Consider the following 19846-nt stretch of genomic DNA (forward strand, 5'->3'; position numbering starts at 1 on the left):
CCCACAGATCAATCTTTTTTTTTTTGTTTAGCCCACAGGCTGCACGAAAAAAAAAAACAAAAAAAAAAAAAAAACATTACAATATATGCCCAACAAGGACCAGCAGAGGAGAGATCTAGGGTCTAATAGACCCCAATTTTTTCAATAAAGAGTACCTGTCACTACCTATTACTATCATAGGGGATATTTACATAACCTGAGATAACAATTAAAAAAAAAATGAAAGGAACAGTTTAAAAATAAAACAAAAAAGCAAAATAAATAAAGCACCCCTGTCCCCCATGGTCACGTGCAAAGGCGAACGCAAGCGTCGGTCTGGTGTCAAATGTAAACAGCAATTGCACCATCCATGTGAAGTATCAACGCAAAGGTCAGATCGAGGGCAGTAATTTTAGCAGTAGACCTCCTCTGTAAATCTAAAGTGGTAACCTGTAAAGGATTTTAAAAATGTATGTAGTTTGTTGCCGCTGCACGTTAATGCGCAATTTTAAAGCATGTTGTGTTTGGTATCCATGTACTCAGCATAAGATCATCTTTTTTTTATTTCATCAAGCATTTGGGCAATATAGTGTGTTTTAGTGCATTAAAATTAAAAAAAAAAAAAGTTTTTTTCACCAAAAAAAAAAAAAAATTGCAACACCCACTATTTTAATTTGTAGGGCCTTTGCTTAAAAAAAATAAATATATATATATATATATATATATATATATATATATATATATATATATATATATATATATATAATATGTTTGGGGTTCAAAGTAATTTTCTAGCAAAAACAATACAATTTTCCATGTAAACAAAAAGTGTCAGAAAGGGCTTTGTCTTCAAGTGGTTAGAAGAGTGGGTGATGTGTGACATAAGCTTCTAAATGTTGTGCATAAAATGCCAGGACAGTTCAAACCCCCCCAAATGACCACTTTTTGGAAAGTAGGCACCCCAAGCTATTTGCTGAAAGGCATGTTGTGTCCATGGAATAGTGCTGCACGATTCTGGCTAAAGTGAGAATCACAGTTTTTTTTGCTTAGAAGTGTATTTTTTTCCCCAAAAAATTGCTTTGAATTGCCATTTTATTCCTTAGGGTCTCTGCTAAAATATATATAATGTTTGGGGGTTCCAAGTAATTTTCTAGCAAAAAATATTGATTTTAACTTAAGAAAGAAGTGTCAGAAAAAGACTTATGCCCCGTACACACGGTCGGACATTGGTCGGACATTCCGACAACAAAATCCTAGGATTTTTTCCGACGGATGTTGGCTCAAACTTGTCTTGCATACACACGGTCACACAAAGTTTTCGGAAAATCCGATCACTCTGAACGCGGTGACGTAAAACACGTACGTCGGGACTATAAACGGGGCAGTAGCCAATAGCTTTCGTCTCTTAATTTCTTCTGAGCATGTGTGGCACTTTGTGCGTCGGATTTGTGTACACACGATCGGAATTTCCGACAACGGATTTTGTTGTCGGAAAATTTTATATCCTGCTCTCAAACTTTGTGTGTCGGAAAATCCGATGGAAAATGTGTGATGGAGCCCACACACGGTCTGAATTTCCGACAACAAGGTCCTATCACACATTTTCCATCGGAAAATCCGACCGTGTGTACGGGGCATTAGACTTTAAGTGGTTAAACTTCCTGCATTTACACGTTGTTGAAAACTTGGCAGACTGCCCGGATTATTTATTTACACAGAAGTTCTATCCCTTTGATCCAAGAAGGAAGCTTAGTTACGTTTCAAGTTAAAAGACTTGGCAGAATGCCCGGATGCTTTCTTTTGACAGCTGGGGAGGTGAATCGATCACGATTTTTTAACGATTAATTGTGCAGCTCTACCATGGAATATTTGATATTTTGCCACAAGTTTCGGGAAAATTACAAACTTTTTTTTTTTGTGCACAACGTTGTCACAAAATGAGAGAAAATGATATATTGCTCACACGTGCCATAGGCATATGTGGGATTACAAACAAAGCACCGCCTTCAGGATTTCTAAAGGCATAAAATTGTGACTTTACTCCTCACTACCTATCACAGTTACAGAGGCCCTGAAATATCCAGATAGCACAACCCCCCCCTTCAGTGACCCCACTAAATTAAGACCAGATTTTTAAAATGAAATCCGGGGACATAAAAATATTTTTTTTTTTACTAGTAATGACAGCAATCGACGACTCTTTGCCCGTCTCCGGCGCCCACCTCACTGCCTGTCAAGTCTAAAGCCCCATACACACTATCAGATTTTCTGCTGATTTTTTTTCCTTCAAATTTACCAAAACCATATAATATGAGGTCAAACCTTAGAATTTTCAATTTGTATGCAATCAGGCAGGCCCTTGCACTACATGGTTTTGATAAATCTGAAGACAAAAATCAGCAGTGTATGGGGCTTTACTCTTCGGGCCCTGTCTACTACTGGGTGGGGAGCAGAGGAAGATCACTCCACCAGGGAAGGCAAGGAGATAAGCAGGCGGGCGGCTGGCCGGGACTTGAGCCAAGGCAGAAGAACATGCGAGTGGAGCTGAAGAAATAGTCCCTCCGCTCCGACCAGCACATGATCACCAGAAAGGGGCACAGATAATGGAAAAAATAAACCCCCATAAGCTAGTAGGAGCGGCAGAGGAGGGGGGGGGTGCCCCTGTTCAAGTCCAATCTGGGGACAAAACTGGGGACAGACTTGGTCCGGGGACAGTGTCCTCAATCCGGGGAGTGTCCCCAGAAACTGGGGATGTCTGGTCACCCTACACTAAATCTCTCTCTCTATATTTTTATTTTTTTTACCTGTAAACAAAACAATTTAAAAATGGCTCCAGGACTCTAAAAAGTGGTCCAGGGTTGGGCTTTGATTTTCCGGAAGTTGGAGGCAGATCAGGAAAGTTGTTCGAACTGGCTTGCTTGTTCCAGGTGTGCAGCTGGAAGTACTGAAGCCTGAGGATCAGAATAAGTCAGGCAACCGGTATTTTCAGAAGGAGATCTGCACCGGTGATCCCTATTACCCTCTGATGACAGGCATCCTATCGGTACTCCAATCTGCCCTCTCTCATGCCTTTCTTATTGGCTTCTACCGCTATGGCTCCTGACCAATAGCAAGCAGTGAAAATGGATAGGCAACATTTCATGCCAAAGTAATAGGGCAACCCATTGTTTTGGGGCTTGATTATAACCAAGATTGGTTGCCCAACACTAACAGCCCCCTCTGTTGGTTCACATTGGTAACATCCCTCCTATAGCTGCAATTTCCTCCCCAAACAGACAATAACAACAAACATTGCCTCCTCATACCTGTTTCAGCCTGGTCAGCCCAGCCACACACAGCCAGAACTGCAGGAATAAATACACAATAGACAGAGCAGGGCAATCTGACACCCGTCCCCTTTTTTTGTCAATTCTACAACTTCCTGGTGGACCACGACAAAATGGCTGCGTTACTTCCTCAGAGCTACAAGAATATGGCTGCTTCGCTCACTTCCTGGCCCTCTTTCTGAGAACGTGTGGAATGCACACAACGGCCAGCAGAGGGCGCAGGTCGGCGCTCGCCGCTTGTAGACTCTTTAGCTCGTCTGCTGTCTACAACAAAATGGCGTCTGAGCCTCCTGCTTTGAGGACATTTTATTTCGGAGGATTATTTCTTTGTAGCTGAGGTGTATTTTTTTTTTACATCTGACCTCAAATGTGTGCCTAGTGATGATGAGGAGGTAATAATGTGTTTTTATTATGAGAGAAGGGGGTCCCAGCACTGTGTGTGGACTGGATGAGGGGATCATGTCACCTCCAAACATCATCACCTTCCTGCAAGTCCTCTATTAGGACCTTAGATGGTCAGCTCTGCTGGTGCCAGGGCGAATGACCCTTGGGGGGGATATTCTCCAGAAAGCTGGAACCCTCGTCTTCTAGAAATATGCCTAGTGATTTGAAAAAATATCAGCTATGAGGTTGCTAGTATTTGTACACGGTACTGGTATATGATCATCAGATATTCCTGGCAGAAAAAGCGCAAGAACTGACTGTGCGCGTACGTGTGCATAAAATTATTATAGCTTTGCGTGTAAAACTACTGACCGACAAGGCTGATTTTTGTATTTTTGTGTTACAGATCTATATGCAGCGTAAGTTTACACACGTGTGTGTACAGGCCCATCAAAAACAATGGGCTGTATTTAGCTCAGTGAAGAAAAATGTCTGAATGCCCAAAAATTTGGTGTTTTTAGTAGTGGTGGACTTAAACATATTGTCTAAAAATGGTGTTTTCGGCAGCCGAAAGAAAAAAAATGTAGATAATAAAGCCGAAAAAAGGGGGCGAGGTCCGCCCCACCGGGTGCCGCACATGTGTCATCCTGGTGCGCCCCTGTCAGAGTCCTCCCCTCCCTCCTCTCCTTACAAGTGTCAGATGCAGCCTCACCGGTGCCTGGTAGCGCGATCTCACCCTGTGTCACGGAGCTGGATTGAATCACCAGGCAGCTCTGTAACAATGTCTCACCTCCTAGACTGGCTCTTGTGGCAGACAGCACACCAATCCAATGCTGGGAATCATTGTGCCATGTGTCAAAGGAGGCAAGACATTGTTACAGCGGCTGCCCAGCGATTCAGATCCAGCTCTGTGACACAGGGTGAGATCGCACTACCAGGCACTGGCAGGTAGGCTGCAGCTCATGGGCACTGGTGAGGTTGCATCTCATGGGCACTGGTGAGGTTGCAGCTCATGGGCACTGGTGAGGTTGCATCTCATGGGCACTGGTGAGGCTGCAGCTCATGGGCACTGGTAAGGCTGCAGCTCATGAGCACTGGTGAGGTTGCATCTCATGGGCACTGGTGGGGTTACATCTCATGGGCACTGGCAGGCTGCATCTCATGGGCACTGGTAAGGCTGCAGCTCATGAGCACTGGTGAGGTTGCATCTCATGGGCACTGGTGGGGTTGCATCTCATGGGCACTGGTGAGGTTGCATCTCATGGGCACTGGCAGGCTGCAGCTCATGAGCACTGGTGAGGTTGCATCTCATGGGCACTGGTAAGGCTGCAGCTCATGAGCACTGGTGAGGTTGCATCTCATGGGCACTGGTGGGGTTACATCTCATGGGCACTGGCAGGCTGCATCTCATGGGCACTGGTAAGGCTGCAGCTCATGAGCACTGGTGAGGTTGCATCTCATGGGCACTGGTGGGGTTGCATCTCATGGGCACTGGTGAGGTTGCATCTCATGGGCACTGGCAGGCTGCAGCTCATGAGCACTGGTGAGGTTGCATCTCATGGGCACTGGTGAGGTTGCATCTCATGGGCACTGGTGAGGTTGCATCTCATGGGCACTGGTGAGGTTGCATTTCATGGGCACTGGTGAGGTTGCATCTCATGGGCACTGGGGAGGTTGCATCTCATGGGCACTGGTGAGGTTGCATCTCATGGGCACTGGTGAGGCTGCATCTCACGGGCACTGGTGAGGCTGCAGCTCATGGGCATGAGCTCATGTCCCTGATTTCAAGGGACTGTCCCTGATTTGGAACAATGTCCCTCTGTATGAAATTGGATGAAAGGTTTAGCGCTGGGAAATACTTTTTGAAAACTGCTTTTTATATACAACTATACAGATCAGACCAAACTGAGGGACAAATGAGGAGTAAAGAGGGACAGAGGGGCATTGTAATGCCGGTAATCGGCGCTCCTCGCCTCACACTGACAGAGTGTGAGGAGAGGCGAGAGGCATCTCCTCAAAGGGGACAGCTAGGTATGTAATCAGTGTCCTGCTTACAATTAAGTGCCCACGAGTGCCAGCAATGATTGCCCAACACTGCCAGCAATCAGTGCCAACCAGTGCCCACAAATGACACCAATCTGTGCCCATAAGTGCCAGCAATCAGTGCACACAAGTGCCAGCAATCAGTAGCCATTAATGATGCCAGTCAGTGCTGCCCATCAATGCTCATCACAGCTGCCCATCAATGCCGCCCATCAGTGCGGCCTATCCTTGCCGCCTATCTATGCCCACCAGTGCCGCCTATCTGTGCCCACCAGTGCCGCCTATCTTTGCCCAGTGCCCATAAGTGCGGCATATTCATGCCTCCTCATCAGTGCCACCTAATCAGTGCCCATAAGTGCCACCTCATTAGTGCCACCTCATCAGTGCCGCCTCATCAGCGCCCATCAGTGAAGGAGACAAATTACTTATTTACAAAAAATTTACAAAATACAACTAACAGAAACTAAGAAAACCTTTTTGTATTTTTTTTTTTTTTTTAAGAAAAAAAAAAAAAACAGGAGTACTTAAATACCACCAAATGAAATCTCTATTTGTGTAAAGAAAATGATTTCACATGGGTACAGTGTAGCATGACCGTGCAATGGTCATTCAAAGTGTGACAGCGCTGAAAACTGAAAAATGGCCTGGGCAGGAAGGGGGTATAAGTGCCAAGTATTGAGGTGGTTAAATGAGACATGTGGGCCACATGTCTCCATCCCTAAATCTGCGTAAAGAAAGGGTTTTTTTGGGGACTTTGAATGAGGTGAGTACACATGGCTAGAAGATGAGTCAATATCAAAAACATGTTTTTATTGGTGAAACAAGGAACATGCCAAAATGACATGATACATGCAGCAATGACTAAAATTGTCAATGACATATTACAGACCATATATAGAAACAAACATTAGTAGCAACCAGCCAACCGAAATCCTGGATGCAATAAAAACACTTAAAAATACATGGTAGGTGGTGAACTTAAATTAATGTAATGAGTAGAGGCGTCTGCATAAGAATAAGGGCATCCACGTTAGCCCAACGCGTTTCGTGGATAATACCACTCTTCAGGGGCGGGTGCACACAAATCTATAAAACAAAACATGAGTAGACCATTATGGTCCAATGTTGTATCCCTTAATGGGGAGGATATGTACAAAAAGAAAGGGAGAGAGTTACTTATCCCTATAAGTACTTACATCGTAATAAGTCTGGAAAATGGGGACGAGGAGTCAGAGGCTGCCCAAATTGTCTGTACCGGGAGCTGTGAAAGGGACCCGCAGAAGAGGGAGCGGGCGCATAAACGTCATCCCCAAGAAGACGGAAGACAAAGATCCAGATAGTGGTGTGAGTGGGCTTCATATCTAAGAATATATATTGGGTATACTGTAAATACTCTATATTGTGAGAAGTTGCTAGAGCCCAACACCAAAGTGCAGGTGAACAAGTGAGTGGAAAGGAAAATAGTGTGTGAGGAGGAAAGAGCAGATCAGATATAAAAAAGAAAACCATGAAACAGATATAAATGACAAAAATAGGAGTGAGCCTCTGTGAGCATGAACAGTTAAAGAATGACTTTGTAATTACCTGTTACTGATGTAGAAAAGTAGATTCCAAATAGTTTTCAGTGTGTGCAAAAAGGTGCTGCCATGAGCCGTGGCGTTGCTATGGGGGTGCGGCCGCACCCAGGTGACACCTGTCAGAGGGGTGACACCAGAGCTTTTTTTTGTCCAGTGACCACCTCCGGTGAGAGCCCCTTACACGCGGTTCATTGCTTTCACTTTAACACAGAACAGGTGACAGTGCTCCAGCTCTTCCTGTGCGGTGTGCACAGTCCTCCCTGCCCAGCAGTACCTTCTAAAGCTGATGTGTGCATACTGCACACCCTCTGTAAGTTGTAGCTCCTCTTCTGTCCTGTGAAGCATGCAGTACCTTATACATAGTGAACTTCTGAGCCTTGCACCTTGTACATAGTGAACTTCTGAGCCTTGCACCTTGTACATAGCGAACTTCTGAGCCTTGCACTCTGTACATAGCGAACTTCTGAGCCTTGCACTCTGTACATAGTGAACTTCTGAGCCTTGCACTCAGTACATAGTGAACTTCTGAGCCTTGCACTCTGTACATAGTGAACTTCTGAGCCTTGCACTCAGTACATAGCGAACTTCTGAGCCTTGCACTCTGTACATAGTGAACTTCTGAGCCTTGCACCCTGTACATAGCGAACTTCTGAGCCTTGCACCCTGTACATAGCGAACTTTTGAGCCTTGCACTCTGTACATAGCGAACGTCTGAGCCTTGCGCCCTGTACATAGCGAACTTCTGAGCCTTGCACTCTGTACATAGCGAACGTCTGAGCCTTGCGCCCTGTACATAGCGAACTTCTGAGCCTTGCGCCCTGTACATAGCGAACTTCTGAGCCTTGTGCCCTGTACATAGCAAACTTCTGAGCCTTGCGCCCTGTACATAGCGAACTTCTGAGCCTTGTGCCCTGTACATAGCGAACTACTGAGCCTTGCACCCTGTACATAGCGAACTTCTGAGCCTTGTGCCCTGTACATAGCGAACTTCTGAGCCTTGCACCCTGTACATAGCAAACTTCTGAGCCTTGCACTCTGTACATAGTGAACTTCTGAGCCTTGCGCCCTGTACATAGCGAACTTCTAAGCATTGTACCCTGTACATAGCAAACTTCTGAGCTTTGCACTCTGTACATAGCCAACTTCTGAGCTTTGCACACTGTACATAGCGAACTTCTGAGCCTTGCACCCTGTACATAGCAAACTACTGTTTACTTGGCGGCCTCTGTAATAAGAAGTCCCGTCTCCTGGGCCACCACAGGGCCACTATTCTGTCTATCATAGGAGATTCTCACTGTATTCAATCTGTCGGCGCACATCCTGCCCCCCTCCGTGTCCCCTCTAGGCTGCAGATGGGCATTGATCAAGCTGCACTGATGGCAATGGTGAGGCTGCTGCATTGAAGGCAATGGTGAGGCTGCTGCATTGATGGCAATGGTGAGGCTGCTGCATTAATGGCAATGGCGAGGCTGCATTGATGGCAATGGTGAGGCTGCTGCATTGATGGCAATGGCGAGGCTGCTGCATTGATGGCAATGGTGAGGCTGCATTGATGTGGACTGATGAGGCTGCATTGATGGCACTTGTGAGGCAGCAAATGTGCATTGATCAGGCTGCATTGATGGCAATGGTGAGGCTGCAGATGGGCACCGACCCTTATTTTGCTTCAAAGTTCCTTATTTAAAATTTAAGTTTTTTTTCCTGAAACTTCCCTCTTAAAATGAATGTGTGTGTTATACGCCGATAAATACGGTAAATAAGTCTAATACGGTCCAATGTGAGCCATTCAAAAACAAAATCGCCTAGATCAAATGGGAACAAAATGATCACGGGCTCCCTAATAGCCAGTTACAAACTTGCCCTTTTTAGTTCATATCAATGTAGGGATGGAGGTGTGTAACTGGCTATTAGGGAGCCCGTGATCATTTTCTTCCCATACTTTTAGTCATGTGTACTCACCTCATTCAAAGTCCACAAAAACCCCCCTTACTTTACACTGTCTTAGGTAGGTTCAGATCTTTGCGTGTCGTGAATGTGCGCAAAAATGCATGCCTCGCTGACTCACACTGCCCTTTAGCAGATGTGCGGCTGTACCATTAATTGTTAATGGCACCCCCATGCATCTGCAAAGGCATGCTTGTGGTTTATTGTGGCGCATTTTTGGAAAAGAGTCAAGAGCTTCTTTTCCATATTTTGTGCGTTAGGGCAGACCATCGAAATGAATGGGATGCCCTATACGTGACGTGCGGAAACACGCCAATGCTTGGTCTACTAATCGTAATGGTATGCTCGAAGTTTGGTGACGGAAAGTAAATAAAAGCGGAATCAGTACAACCCAAGAGGTGTGTGTGGGGGGTGGTCAAAAAGGCAAGATAAGGGTTGAAGGGAATTTATATTCTTATCAATTATATTTAAGTTATATGTCTAAATGAGAACAGTGTGATGTTAATATTTTTATCAATATCTGTGTTTTAATAAAATAAAAAAATAACAACTTTGTGTACTGTTTGGTATGCTGTCAGTATTTGGGGCAGCCATATTTGTCAATGGCACACTCCATCTCTGAAAGAACACAATAGCTCCACAGGAGAGATTCCCCCATTAACACTGACTGGGGGAATTGCACAGGTTGCATGAAAAAAAATTGCATCATCTATGGCCTGACTAAGGCCAGCCATACGCAAAGTGAATTTCTTTCCTGCAACCAGGGGTTGATTCAGACAGTGTTGATAGGGGAATCCCTCATGCCGGGCCATTGTCTTCTCATGGCAGGAGGGTGGGGGAAGCCATCCCCACTGGGAGAATACAGTGATTATCGCTAATGGTTATAGCAGCCGTTAGTGATAATGGGGTACTATCCCTCCCACTGACACCTGAGACAGGGAACTATTCCTCCAACTGACACTTATGATGAGGCATCATTCCTCTTACTGGCACCAATACTGTATTTTTTTTTTGTAGTCCCACTGACCGCCAAGCCTATGACATTATTTACTTCCACTGGCCACAGTCTGGCCCCCCTAATGTTTGAAGGGCAGTAAACTGGCCCTTTGTTTTAAAAGTATGGAGACCCCAGATCTAATATTACACTTGAACACCCATCACTGATTTCCTGGTACCTGCAAATGAGGCGCTCCTTCTAAGATCTTATCATCTAACCAAATATGGAGCCCAGCATGGGGGGTGTTGGCTGATTACCCTAAGTTGGACCTATTCGGGATACACTCACTGGCCATTTTATTAGGTACACTTTGTTAGTACCGAATTGGACCCCCTTTTGCCTTCAGAACTGCCTTAATTCTTTGTGGCATAGATTCAACAACGTGTTTGAAACATTCCTCAGAGATTTTGGTCCATATTGACATGATAGCATCACGCAACATTCCACAACATCACAAAGGTGCTCTATTGGATGGAGATCTGGTGACTGTGGAGACCATTGGAGTACAGTGATCTCATTGTCATGTTCATGAATCCAGTGGTGAGATGATTGGAGGTTTATGACATGGAGCATTATCCTGCTGGAAGGAGCCATCAGAAGATGGGGACACTGTAGTCATAAAGGGATGGACATGGTCAGCAACAATACTCAGGTAGGTTATGGTGTTTAAACGATGCTCAATTGGTACTCAGGGGCCCATCAGTGTGCCAAGAAAATATCCCCCACACCATTACACCTCCACCACAAGCCTGAACCATTGATACAAGGCAGGATGGATCCATGTTTTTATGTTGTTTAAACCAAATTCTGACCCAACCATCTGAATGTTGCAGCGGACATGGCGTCTGACGCAAACAGGAAAATATTGTTTGGTTTAACTTGTAATGATTGCTCCTCATTCCTCCTCTTTATGGTTCTGTATATGAGGGGCAGCAATACATTTATGAATCCAATTAAAGTGTGTGTGTCTATAGCTCATCCCTTCTTGTCCCTGAAATGCAGCAAGATGTTCAAGAAAATCACCCAAAGTGAGGAAAATCTCTGCTTAGACTGTTGTCACCAGTCCCAATTAGATCCTTTTCTGGTGACAATTCTAAAACCTTGGTTTTCCAATCTATTTCTGTCCCCGTGACACCAGAAGAAACATTGAGTCACAGAAAGCAATAAAAACTTTGCACAGGGTCTAACCCCTTCCTACTGCATTTCAAATCTAAAAAACAAAGTTTTGCCTTTTCATGCACTTTAATCCTACAGGGAATACCATTGAGAGTCCTTATGGCGTTAATCTCTTAACCACTTGCCGACCAGCCACCGCAGTTGTACTGCGGCAGAATGGCACGGCTGGGTGAAACAACGTTATGTAACGTCGATTCGCCCTGTGGCCACTAGGGGTGCCCGGGCGCCCCCTGCTCGCCCATGGAGCCAATGCAAGTGCCCGGCGGTCACCTCCGGGCTCCAGCGATCGCTTGGGGCACACCGAGAACCGGGATCTGTGTGTGTGTAAACACACAGTTTCCGGTTCTCTGAGGGGAGAAGAGACAGATTGTCTGTTCATACAGAGTATGAACAGCGATCTGTCATCTCCCCTACACAGTCCCCTCCCCCCTTCAGTTAGAATCACCTCCCAGGGAACACAATTAACCCCTTGATCACTCCCAGTGACATTTTTACAGTAATCAATGCATTTTTATAGCACTGATTGCTGTATAAATGCCAATGGTCCCAAAAAATGTGTCAAAATTGTCCGCCATAATGTCGCAGTCCTGATGAAAACTGCAGATCGCCGCCATTACTAGTAAAAAAAAAAAAATAATAAAAAAAATGCCATAAAACTATCCCCTATTTTGTAGACGCTATAAATTTTGTGCAAACCAATCAATATACGCTTATTGCGATTTTTTTTTTTTTACCAAAAATATGTAGAAGAATACATATCGGTCTAAACTGAGGAAAAAAATAGTTATTTTTATATATTTTTGGGGGATATTTATTAAAGCAAAAAGTAAAAAAATTTTTTTTTTTCAAAATTGTTGCTCTTTTTTTTGTTTATAGCGCAAAAAATAAAAACCGCAGAGGTGATCAAATACCACCAAAAGAAAGCTCTATTTGTGGGGAAAAAAAGGACGTCAATTTTGTTTGGGTACAACGTCGCACGACCGCGCAATTGGCAGTTAAAATGACGCAGTGCCGAATCGCAAAAAGTGCTCTGGTCAGGAAGAGGGTAAAATCTTTTGGGGCTGAAGCGGTTAAAAAAAAAAAATTCTTGGATAATCTCACCTTCTAAGACACCAGTGTCGCTCTGGTTTACATAACCAATGGGCTAGTTCCACCTAAAATGATAATCATGAAAAACCTCAGAGTAGAGTAAATGGTTCCTGAGAAAAGTACAGGAACAGCTGAATCCTGTCTGCCAGGTCATTTTATGTGGCCCTCACACGTCTCCTGCAGCTGTGGCACCTCCCTTGTCTCAACAGTCATCAGTTTGAGAGGACAGAACTCCTCCATCAGATTCTGTGCCTCTTTCTGCAACTGCGGCACCCCCTCGTCTCTGCCACCCCTGATCTCAGCATTCAGCAGACTCCAGCAGTTGACTTCAACCCTCCTTTGGTTCTCCTCCAGACCCTGCACTTTCTAAATCCCAGCTCCGCCAACCTCCCCACCACAAGAACCTTTATTGGAGACTGCTCAGAGAGAACACCATGGCAGAACCATGTTCTGTCTGAGCAGTCTCCAATACAGTTACTTCTGGATGACACCAGTGATGTGTGACTGTCCTTTTTAGACTTGCATCATCTGCTTCAGGAGTGTGAGTGGGCTCTGTGCCACTCTGAACCTGCCATTCACAGCTTAAGAAATTACTAAAACCAGTAATAAGCAAATGCAGAGACAATTATTTAATATGATATAGAGTAGATACATTTATATAGCCTTACAGATACCACCAGCCCTTTGAGCTCAGCCATAATGTTGATGCGGCCTGCAATGAAATTGAGTTTGACACCTCTGATCTAGAGCTTTCAATATAAAAAGGTAGACAAAGTTGACAGAAGCTCAAACTGAAAAAAAAAGCTGGGTAGGGGCCAGTAGAGCTATAAAGGTTGTCTGTATAGATTGTAAAACACATTGACAATCATCAGCTGCAGAAGATATATAGATAGGAATCTTGTTAATGAGAAGGAACCTAGCCAGAGAGGCCGAGGTTCATCACATTGAGGTTAGTAGAGGTAGAGCAAGGAGAGGCTCATAAGGTGTGAGCTACTATTGGTGGTAAATTAGGAAGTTAAGAGCCATATTATAGGTGATTACAAAGAAGGGAGGGGAGAAAAGAGAGGGGGGTGGGTAGGGTAGGGGAATTTGGAGAACACAAGAACCCCTGGGGGTATACCAGCCACTCAATGGACTCAGGGCCTAACTCCATGAAAATTAGTTGACAGGTGAGGACATCAAAGCACTGTATGCAGGAGAAAATTCAAATGTATTTTTGTTTTGCGTCCTTGGTCTGTCTAGGTTACATAGTTAGTAAGGTTGAATAAAGACCAGTCCATCCTGAGTGAGTGTGGGTGCGTGTCTACAATTGTCCCTATCCCTATACATTGTGTCTCATTAAAATGCTCATCTATTATTATTTATTTAAGGTACCCATATAGTGCCATCAATTTACGCACTGCTCCACACATACATTGCACACTCACCTCGGTCCCTACCCTCAAGGAGCCCACAAGGTCCCCAACTCACATTCATATACTAAGGCCAATTTATTTTGGACAGAAGCCAATTAACCTACCAGCATGTCTTTGGAGTGTGGGAGGAAACCCACACAGGCACAGTGAGTACATGCAAACTCCAGGCAGGTAGTGTCATGGTTGGGATTCGAACCAACGACCCTTTTACTGCTAGGCAAGAGTGCTACCCACTACACCACTAGTCTTTTTTTCAACCTATGTTTCTCAACATAGGTTGAAAAAAGACTATCTAGTTCAATAGAAAAGGTGTCCCTGCAAGAGATCAATGTCTACCTTAGTTACGCAACAGCTCCCAAACTCCTGGAGTTACCAAGTCCACGGGATGATTAGGAGACGCTCTGGCATGTGTCAGGTAGATCAAGTCAGCCCAGATAGCTAGACTGATGAGGAAAAGATGATCCGCACTCCGGTGATTGCTCTTAAGAAGTATAATATTTTTTGACAAGCCACAGTGACCAAACGCAATATAGATAGCTAGACTCCAGCCAAATACAAGATTGTACAACATAAAAATCACACATAGGTAAAGAGCAGTACACCTGGGCCATGTGTTAGAAACGGTTCCCTGAAAAGACAATGCTTGTTAAGCATCAAGTAATGCACACGAGCACCAATCTGTTTTTCTGCACAGAGAAGAATGACCATACAGCTGTTTAGAGAGCAGAAAAAAGTGCAGTGTTATTTTTACAAGTTCAAACTGGTCATACACCAAGAGAAACAGGGGAGCCTCCCTCCTTGGTCGAGTTTCATGCGAGGATCCAAGTCGTAAAGAGGATGGAATACCTTACCGCCTGTCTGAACTCATTACATGATCACAACTGAGTCTGGGAACTGTGGGACATCTTGGAGACTCCCTTCACTTGATCTACCCTCTGCAGACTCTGAACAGAACTTGCTGTGGGGCACGCAGTTGTGTTGGAATGGGTGGGGGGGGCAAGGCAGTTGGGCATCCTACTCCCCCCTATCCTGTCTCCCTTTCATTCTTTTGAATTCTTCTGTCCCTTTTTCATAACTGGCACAGGACTTACCTGTTAGTAGCTTAAAGTGGAGTTCCACCCACTTTTACAACTCTTCAGCATCCCTCACTAAACTGTGCACTGTAAACGAATTGGATATTTTTAATTTTTTTTTTCTCAGCACCTACTGTATATCTGCTGTATTCATTTTTTACGTCCTCCTCCCTGGCCGTGGCCCATCGCATCATTTCCTGTTTGCAATGCCTTCTGGGAAGGGGCGGCAACTTCCTCTGACACTGCCGTTGCTATGGAAACCTGACCTGAAACCTATTACATCGCTTGTGCTGCACTGAGCATGTGTGAGATCTGCAAGGATGAGATTCAGGAAGAAATACAGTCTGGCTTCAGATGCCCACACTTAAGATGGCCACGGCCTGCTGTAAGTTTATAAAACAACAAACTACTGCTATAAACTAACAAAACAGACCTTAGTTTACAGACTAACTTTACTAGAATAAATTAAGCTTGTGTATTATATGGGTATTTTTATTTAAAAAGTATAATTTCGGCCGAAACACCACTTTAAGGCTGAACATGTATGGTTACTTGTGAAATTGTGGCCTACCTGAGGCTAGACATGTAGTCTCTTTTAACTAAGGTTTGCTGACGTGATGCATTACTGAAGGCCTTAATCTTGTTTGATTGCTATTGATGTCACGGCAACTGTTGGTAGCATATATCTTGGAACCCTCGTACTCCATGCTGCATTGTTGTCCTGTATTCCTTGTGTAAAAATTGTTAAAAATCAGTTTTCAAAAGAATCAGTTCTGCACTCTGCTCCCTCTGACAGATATTCCTGTCAGCAATGAATCAGTTAAAGCTGGTGCTGGCAAGGAATCAAACCCTGACCCACTCCAATCAAAATGGAGAAAACTGTTTTTGATAGTTGTAGTACAGATTTTATAAATGGCGGATCTGGCAGGAAGGGGAGGGCATAGTTGTTTTCTTGATGAGAGCTCCTGACAGCCCCTTAGCTGTATAGGCCCCCGCTGCACCGGAAGATTACAGCGATGAGGATGTCTTTGACAGAGGAAGATTTCTAAAGCCTCATATACACGATCGGACTTCTATCAGACTTTTCTGTTGATTTTTGTCCATATGGGCGTTGGCCGTGAACTTGTTCTGCATACACACGGCAGAACATTTTCAGCCAACTTTCACAAAATCACGTGGTTTTTCAGCTCTTTACCGCCACCCTTTGGGCAACTTGTGCTATTGTTGGTTGATGTTTAGCACTGGTTCTGAGAATGCGTGTTTTTAATTTGGACTTTAGTCCAATGGACTTGTGTACGCACGATCGGATTATCCTCCATCGGACATTTGTTGTTGAAAAGTTTGAGAGCATGCACAGCGAACATTTGTCCGTTGAAAAACCAACAATTGTCCGATGAAGCATACAGACGGTCGGATTGTCCGATAAAACAGGCCCGTTTCCATTGAGATAGAAGTCAATGGAAACGAACATTATTCATTCTGCATTGACTTCTATTACATGCAATACTGCATGTGTCCAGAGGTGGGGGGGGGGGGGGGGGCGGGACGTCGGAGAGCCTCGGAAATACTCGGGGACGGCTCGGCTGAACTCGGAAACACTCAAGAACAAGGTATTTCCAAGTGTTTCAGATTATTCCTGAGTGATTCTGAGTATTTCCAAACGGCCCCCGAACCATTCCGAGTGTCCCCGGCGCCCCCGCACCTCTGGCCAAATGCGGTACTGCACACCCCATTAGCTTGAATTCTGCTCGTTTTGCGAGACAACACTCACAAACCGAGTCAGAATAAAAAAAAAAAAAAAGTTGCTCGTCTTTCAAAATGCTCGTTAACCGCGTTACTCGTAAACCAAGGTTCCACTGTAGATAGGAAAGTACTGTATATCATATTTAACCACTTGAAGACCTTTTCTGACTTTTTTTGTTTACCTTTAAAAATCAGTATTTTTTGCTAGAAAAATACTTATAACCCCCACACATTATATAATATATATTTTAAGCAATGGCCCTAGAGATTAAAGTGGTGGGTTTTGCAATTTTTTTAATGTCACACGGTATTTGCGCAGAGGTTTTTCAAATGCATTTTTTTGGAAAAATTACACTTTAATACATTTTTAATGCACACAAACACAATATAATACCTAGTTTTTTGGTAAATCGTAAAATGGCGCCAAACTACAGTATTTAAAAATCTGCATAGGCGACACTTTAATAGCCTTTACAAGTTACCAGTTTAGAGTTACAGAGGAGGTCTGGTACTAGAATTATTGCTCTTGCTCTAATGTTCGTGGTGATACCTCACGCCTGGTGCGATCGCCATTTAGGTATGCATGTGGGACCTGTGTATGTGCTCACCTTTGCGCGCAAGCACTATTAGTCCCCAGATGTCTCCTCTGCCCTCAAAAGCATCTGATCACACTAAGATCTTTGTGATCAGATGCTTTCCCAAATCAAAAATGGCTTTGTTTACATCTGGCGAAACCGAACTGACAACATACTCGTTGCTTCCGGTTTCCTATACCATAGAGATGATCGGGGATGTTCCAGGTCCCTGATCTCCTCTATGGTAAGCGGGGGGGAACAACCGGCTTCAGTTCCGGGCTTCCTGGTGAGACAGGAGAGCCTGGAAAGGCACCGGAGGGCAGCAGGAGGGGGGACCTGTAAAAGCAATCCAGTGCCTAATTTTACATAAAAGAGCATTGACTGCTAAAAAAAATGCAATACTGGGATACCTGTAACCTGTAACCTTCCAAACTGGCAATGTATTTTTGGTAAACTTTATTTTTTTACATTTCTTCAGTTACTTCCTGGTTACAAGGCATGGCAAATGATGTCATACATCCCAGGAGTCTTCAGAATTTTTTTCAGCTAAGCACACCTTGCTGTTCCTATGCCTGAGCTAAGAACAGCTGGATTCCAAGAAGAAAATGCTACATTAGTCGTCTGCTCTTACTCAAGATGGTCACGGCCAGAAATGCTAGGAGGTGTTTTTCACAGTTGTTGCTCAGCAAAAAAAAGCGTGGAGTCATGGTGGGATGGGGGAAGTTTACTTTGAATATTAAAAAATTAATCAAATAGCGCTTTTGATTTTTGGTCCTCAGATGCAGTGTAGTCCCGCTTTATCTCTTTTCCCTCCACATGGCTCCTCTGGGAAAAAATCATACATTGCCTTGCCCAATGGTAGTTCTTGATGCAGTAGACCAGGGGTCTCCAAACTGTGGCCCTTTGCTTGACTTTATCTGGCCCTTTGGGCACTATTCATTCCACTGATATGTGACACTATTCATCCCACTGATATGTGACACTATTCATCCCACTGATATGTGACACTATTCATCCCACTGATATGTGACACTATTCATCCCACTGATATGTGACACTATTCATCCCACTGATATGTGACACTATTCATCCCACTGATATGTGACACTATTCATCCCACTGATATGTGACACTATTCATCCCACTGACACCAACGACACCAACAATTGTTAATTCCTGCCACTGACATCAACAATGGGGTGCTACTTCTCCTACTGAAACAAACAATGGGGCACTATTCCTCCCCTGCCTTACCATCATATGATGTCCTTCACATCGCGCCACTTGTGCGCAGCACGGCGATTGGTGGTGAGCTGTGGCCCTCGGACACAGCGCATCACCAATTAGGGTAAAGCGCTGATGACGTAGGCTCTTTACCATGTGATCAGCTGTGTCCAATCACAGCCTATGACATGTAAACAAATGCATTTCCTTTCCTCAGCGCTGTCGAAAAAAAAGCCGATAACCGGCTTTCCAGTTACAGGAGACATTTACACTGATAATCAGGGCACTAGTAATCAGTGCAGTCCCATCAGTGTAGCATATCAGTGTCCATCAGTGCAACATATCAGTGCCGCCTTATCAGTGAAGAAGAAAAATGACTTACCGTATTTATCAGCGTATAACATGCACCTTCATTTTAAGAGGGAAGTTTCCGAAAAAAATGTATTTTTTAAATAAACAACTTTGAAGCAAAATAAGGGTCAGTGCCCATCAATGCAGCCTGATTAATGCCCATCTGCAGCCTGATCAATGCCCATCTGCAGCCTCACTGCAGCCTGATCAATGCCCATCTGCAGCCTCACTGCAGCCTGATCAATGCCCATCTGCAGCTTCACTGCAGCCTGATTAATGCCCATTTGCGGTCTCACTGCAGCCTGATCAATGCCCATCTGCAGCCTGATCAATGGCCATCTGCAGCCTGATCAATGGCCATCTGCACACTCAATGCAGCCTGATCAATGCCCATCTGCAGCCTCACTGCAGCCTGATCAATGCCCATCTGCAGCCTGATCAATGGCCATCTGCAGCCTCAATGCAGCCTGATCAATGCCCATCTGCAGCCTCACTGCAGCCTGATCAATGCCCATCTGCAGCCTGATCAATGGCCATCTGCAGCCTCAATGCAGCCTGATCAATGCCCATCTGCAGCCTCACTGCAGCCTGATCAATGCCCATCTGCAGCCTGATCAATGGCCATCTGCAGCCTCAATGCAGCCTGATCAATGGCCATCTGCAGCCTCAATGCAGCCTGATCAATGGCCATCTGCAGCCTCAATGCAGCCTGATCAATGGCCATCTGCAGCCTCAATGCAGCCTGATCAATAGCCATCTGCAACCTCAATGCAGCCTGATCAATGCCCATCTGCAGCCTGATCAATGCCCATCTGCAGCCTCAATGCAGCCTGATCAATGCCCATCTGCAGCCTGATCAATGCCCATCTGCAGCCTCAATGCAGCCTTATCAATGCCCATTTTCAGCCTCAATGCAGACTGATTAATAACCATTTTCACCCTCAGTGCCC

At 44.7% G+C, this 19846-nt stretch overlaps 1 protein-coding gene across 2 annotated transcripts in view; it reads right to left on the minus strand.

The window, feature by feature from the left end:
• LOC141106512 (uncharacterized) overlaps positions 1–19846 on the minus strand; it is a 58255-nt gene that overhangs the window by 20746 nt on the left and 17663 nt on the right. The window contains exon 8 of one of the 2 annotated variants that reach the window (XM_073597333.1): positions 7615–7619. In XM_073597333.1, coding sequence (XP_073453434.1) covers positions 7615–7619 — 5 coding nt within the window. Of the gene's footprint in view, positions 1–3284; positions 3424–7614; positions 7620–19846 lie in introns of those variants that run through there. The other variant, XM_073597332.1, reaches the window with a different exon arrangement.

This window comes from Aquarana catesbeiana, linkage group LG08 (genome assembly GCF_042186555.1).
Source record: "Aquarana catesbeiana isolate 2022-GZ linkage group LG08, ASM4218655v1, whole genome shotgun sequence".
Lineage (NCBI taxonomy): Eukaryota > Metazoa > Chordata > Amphibia > Anura > Ranidae > Aquarana > Aquarana catesbeiana.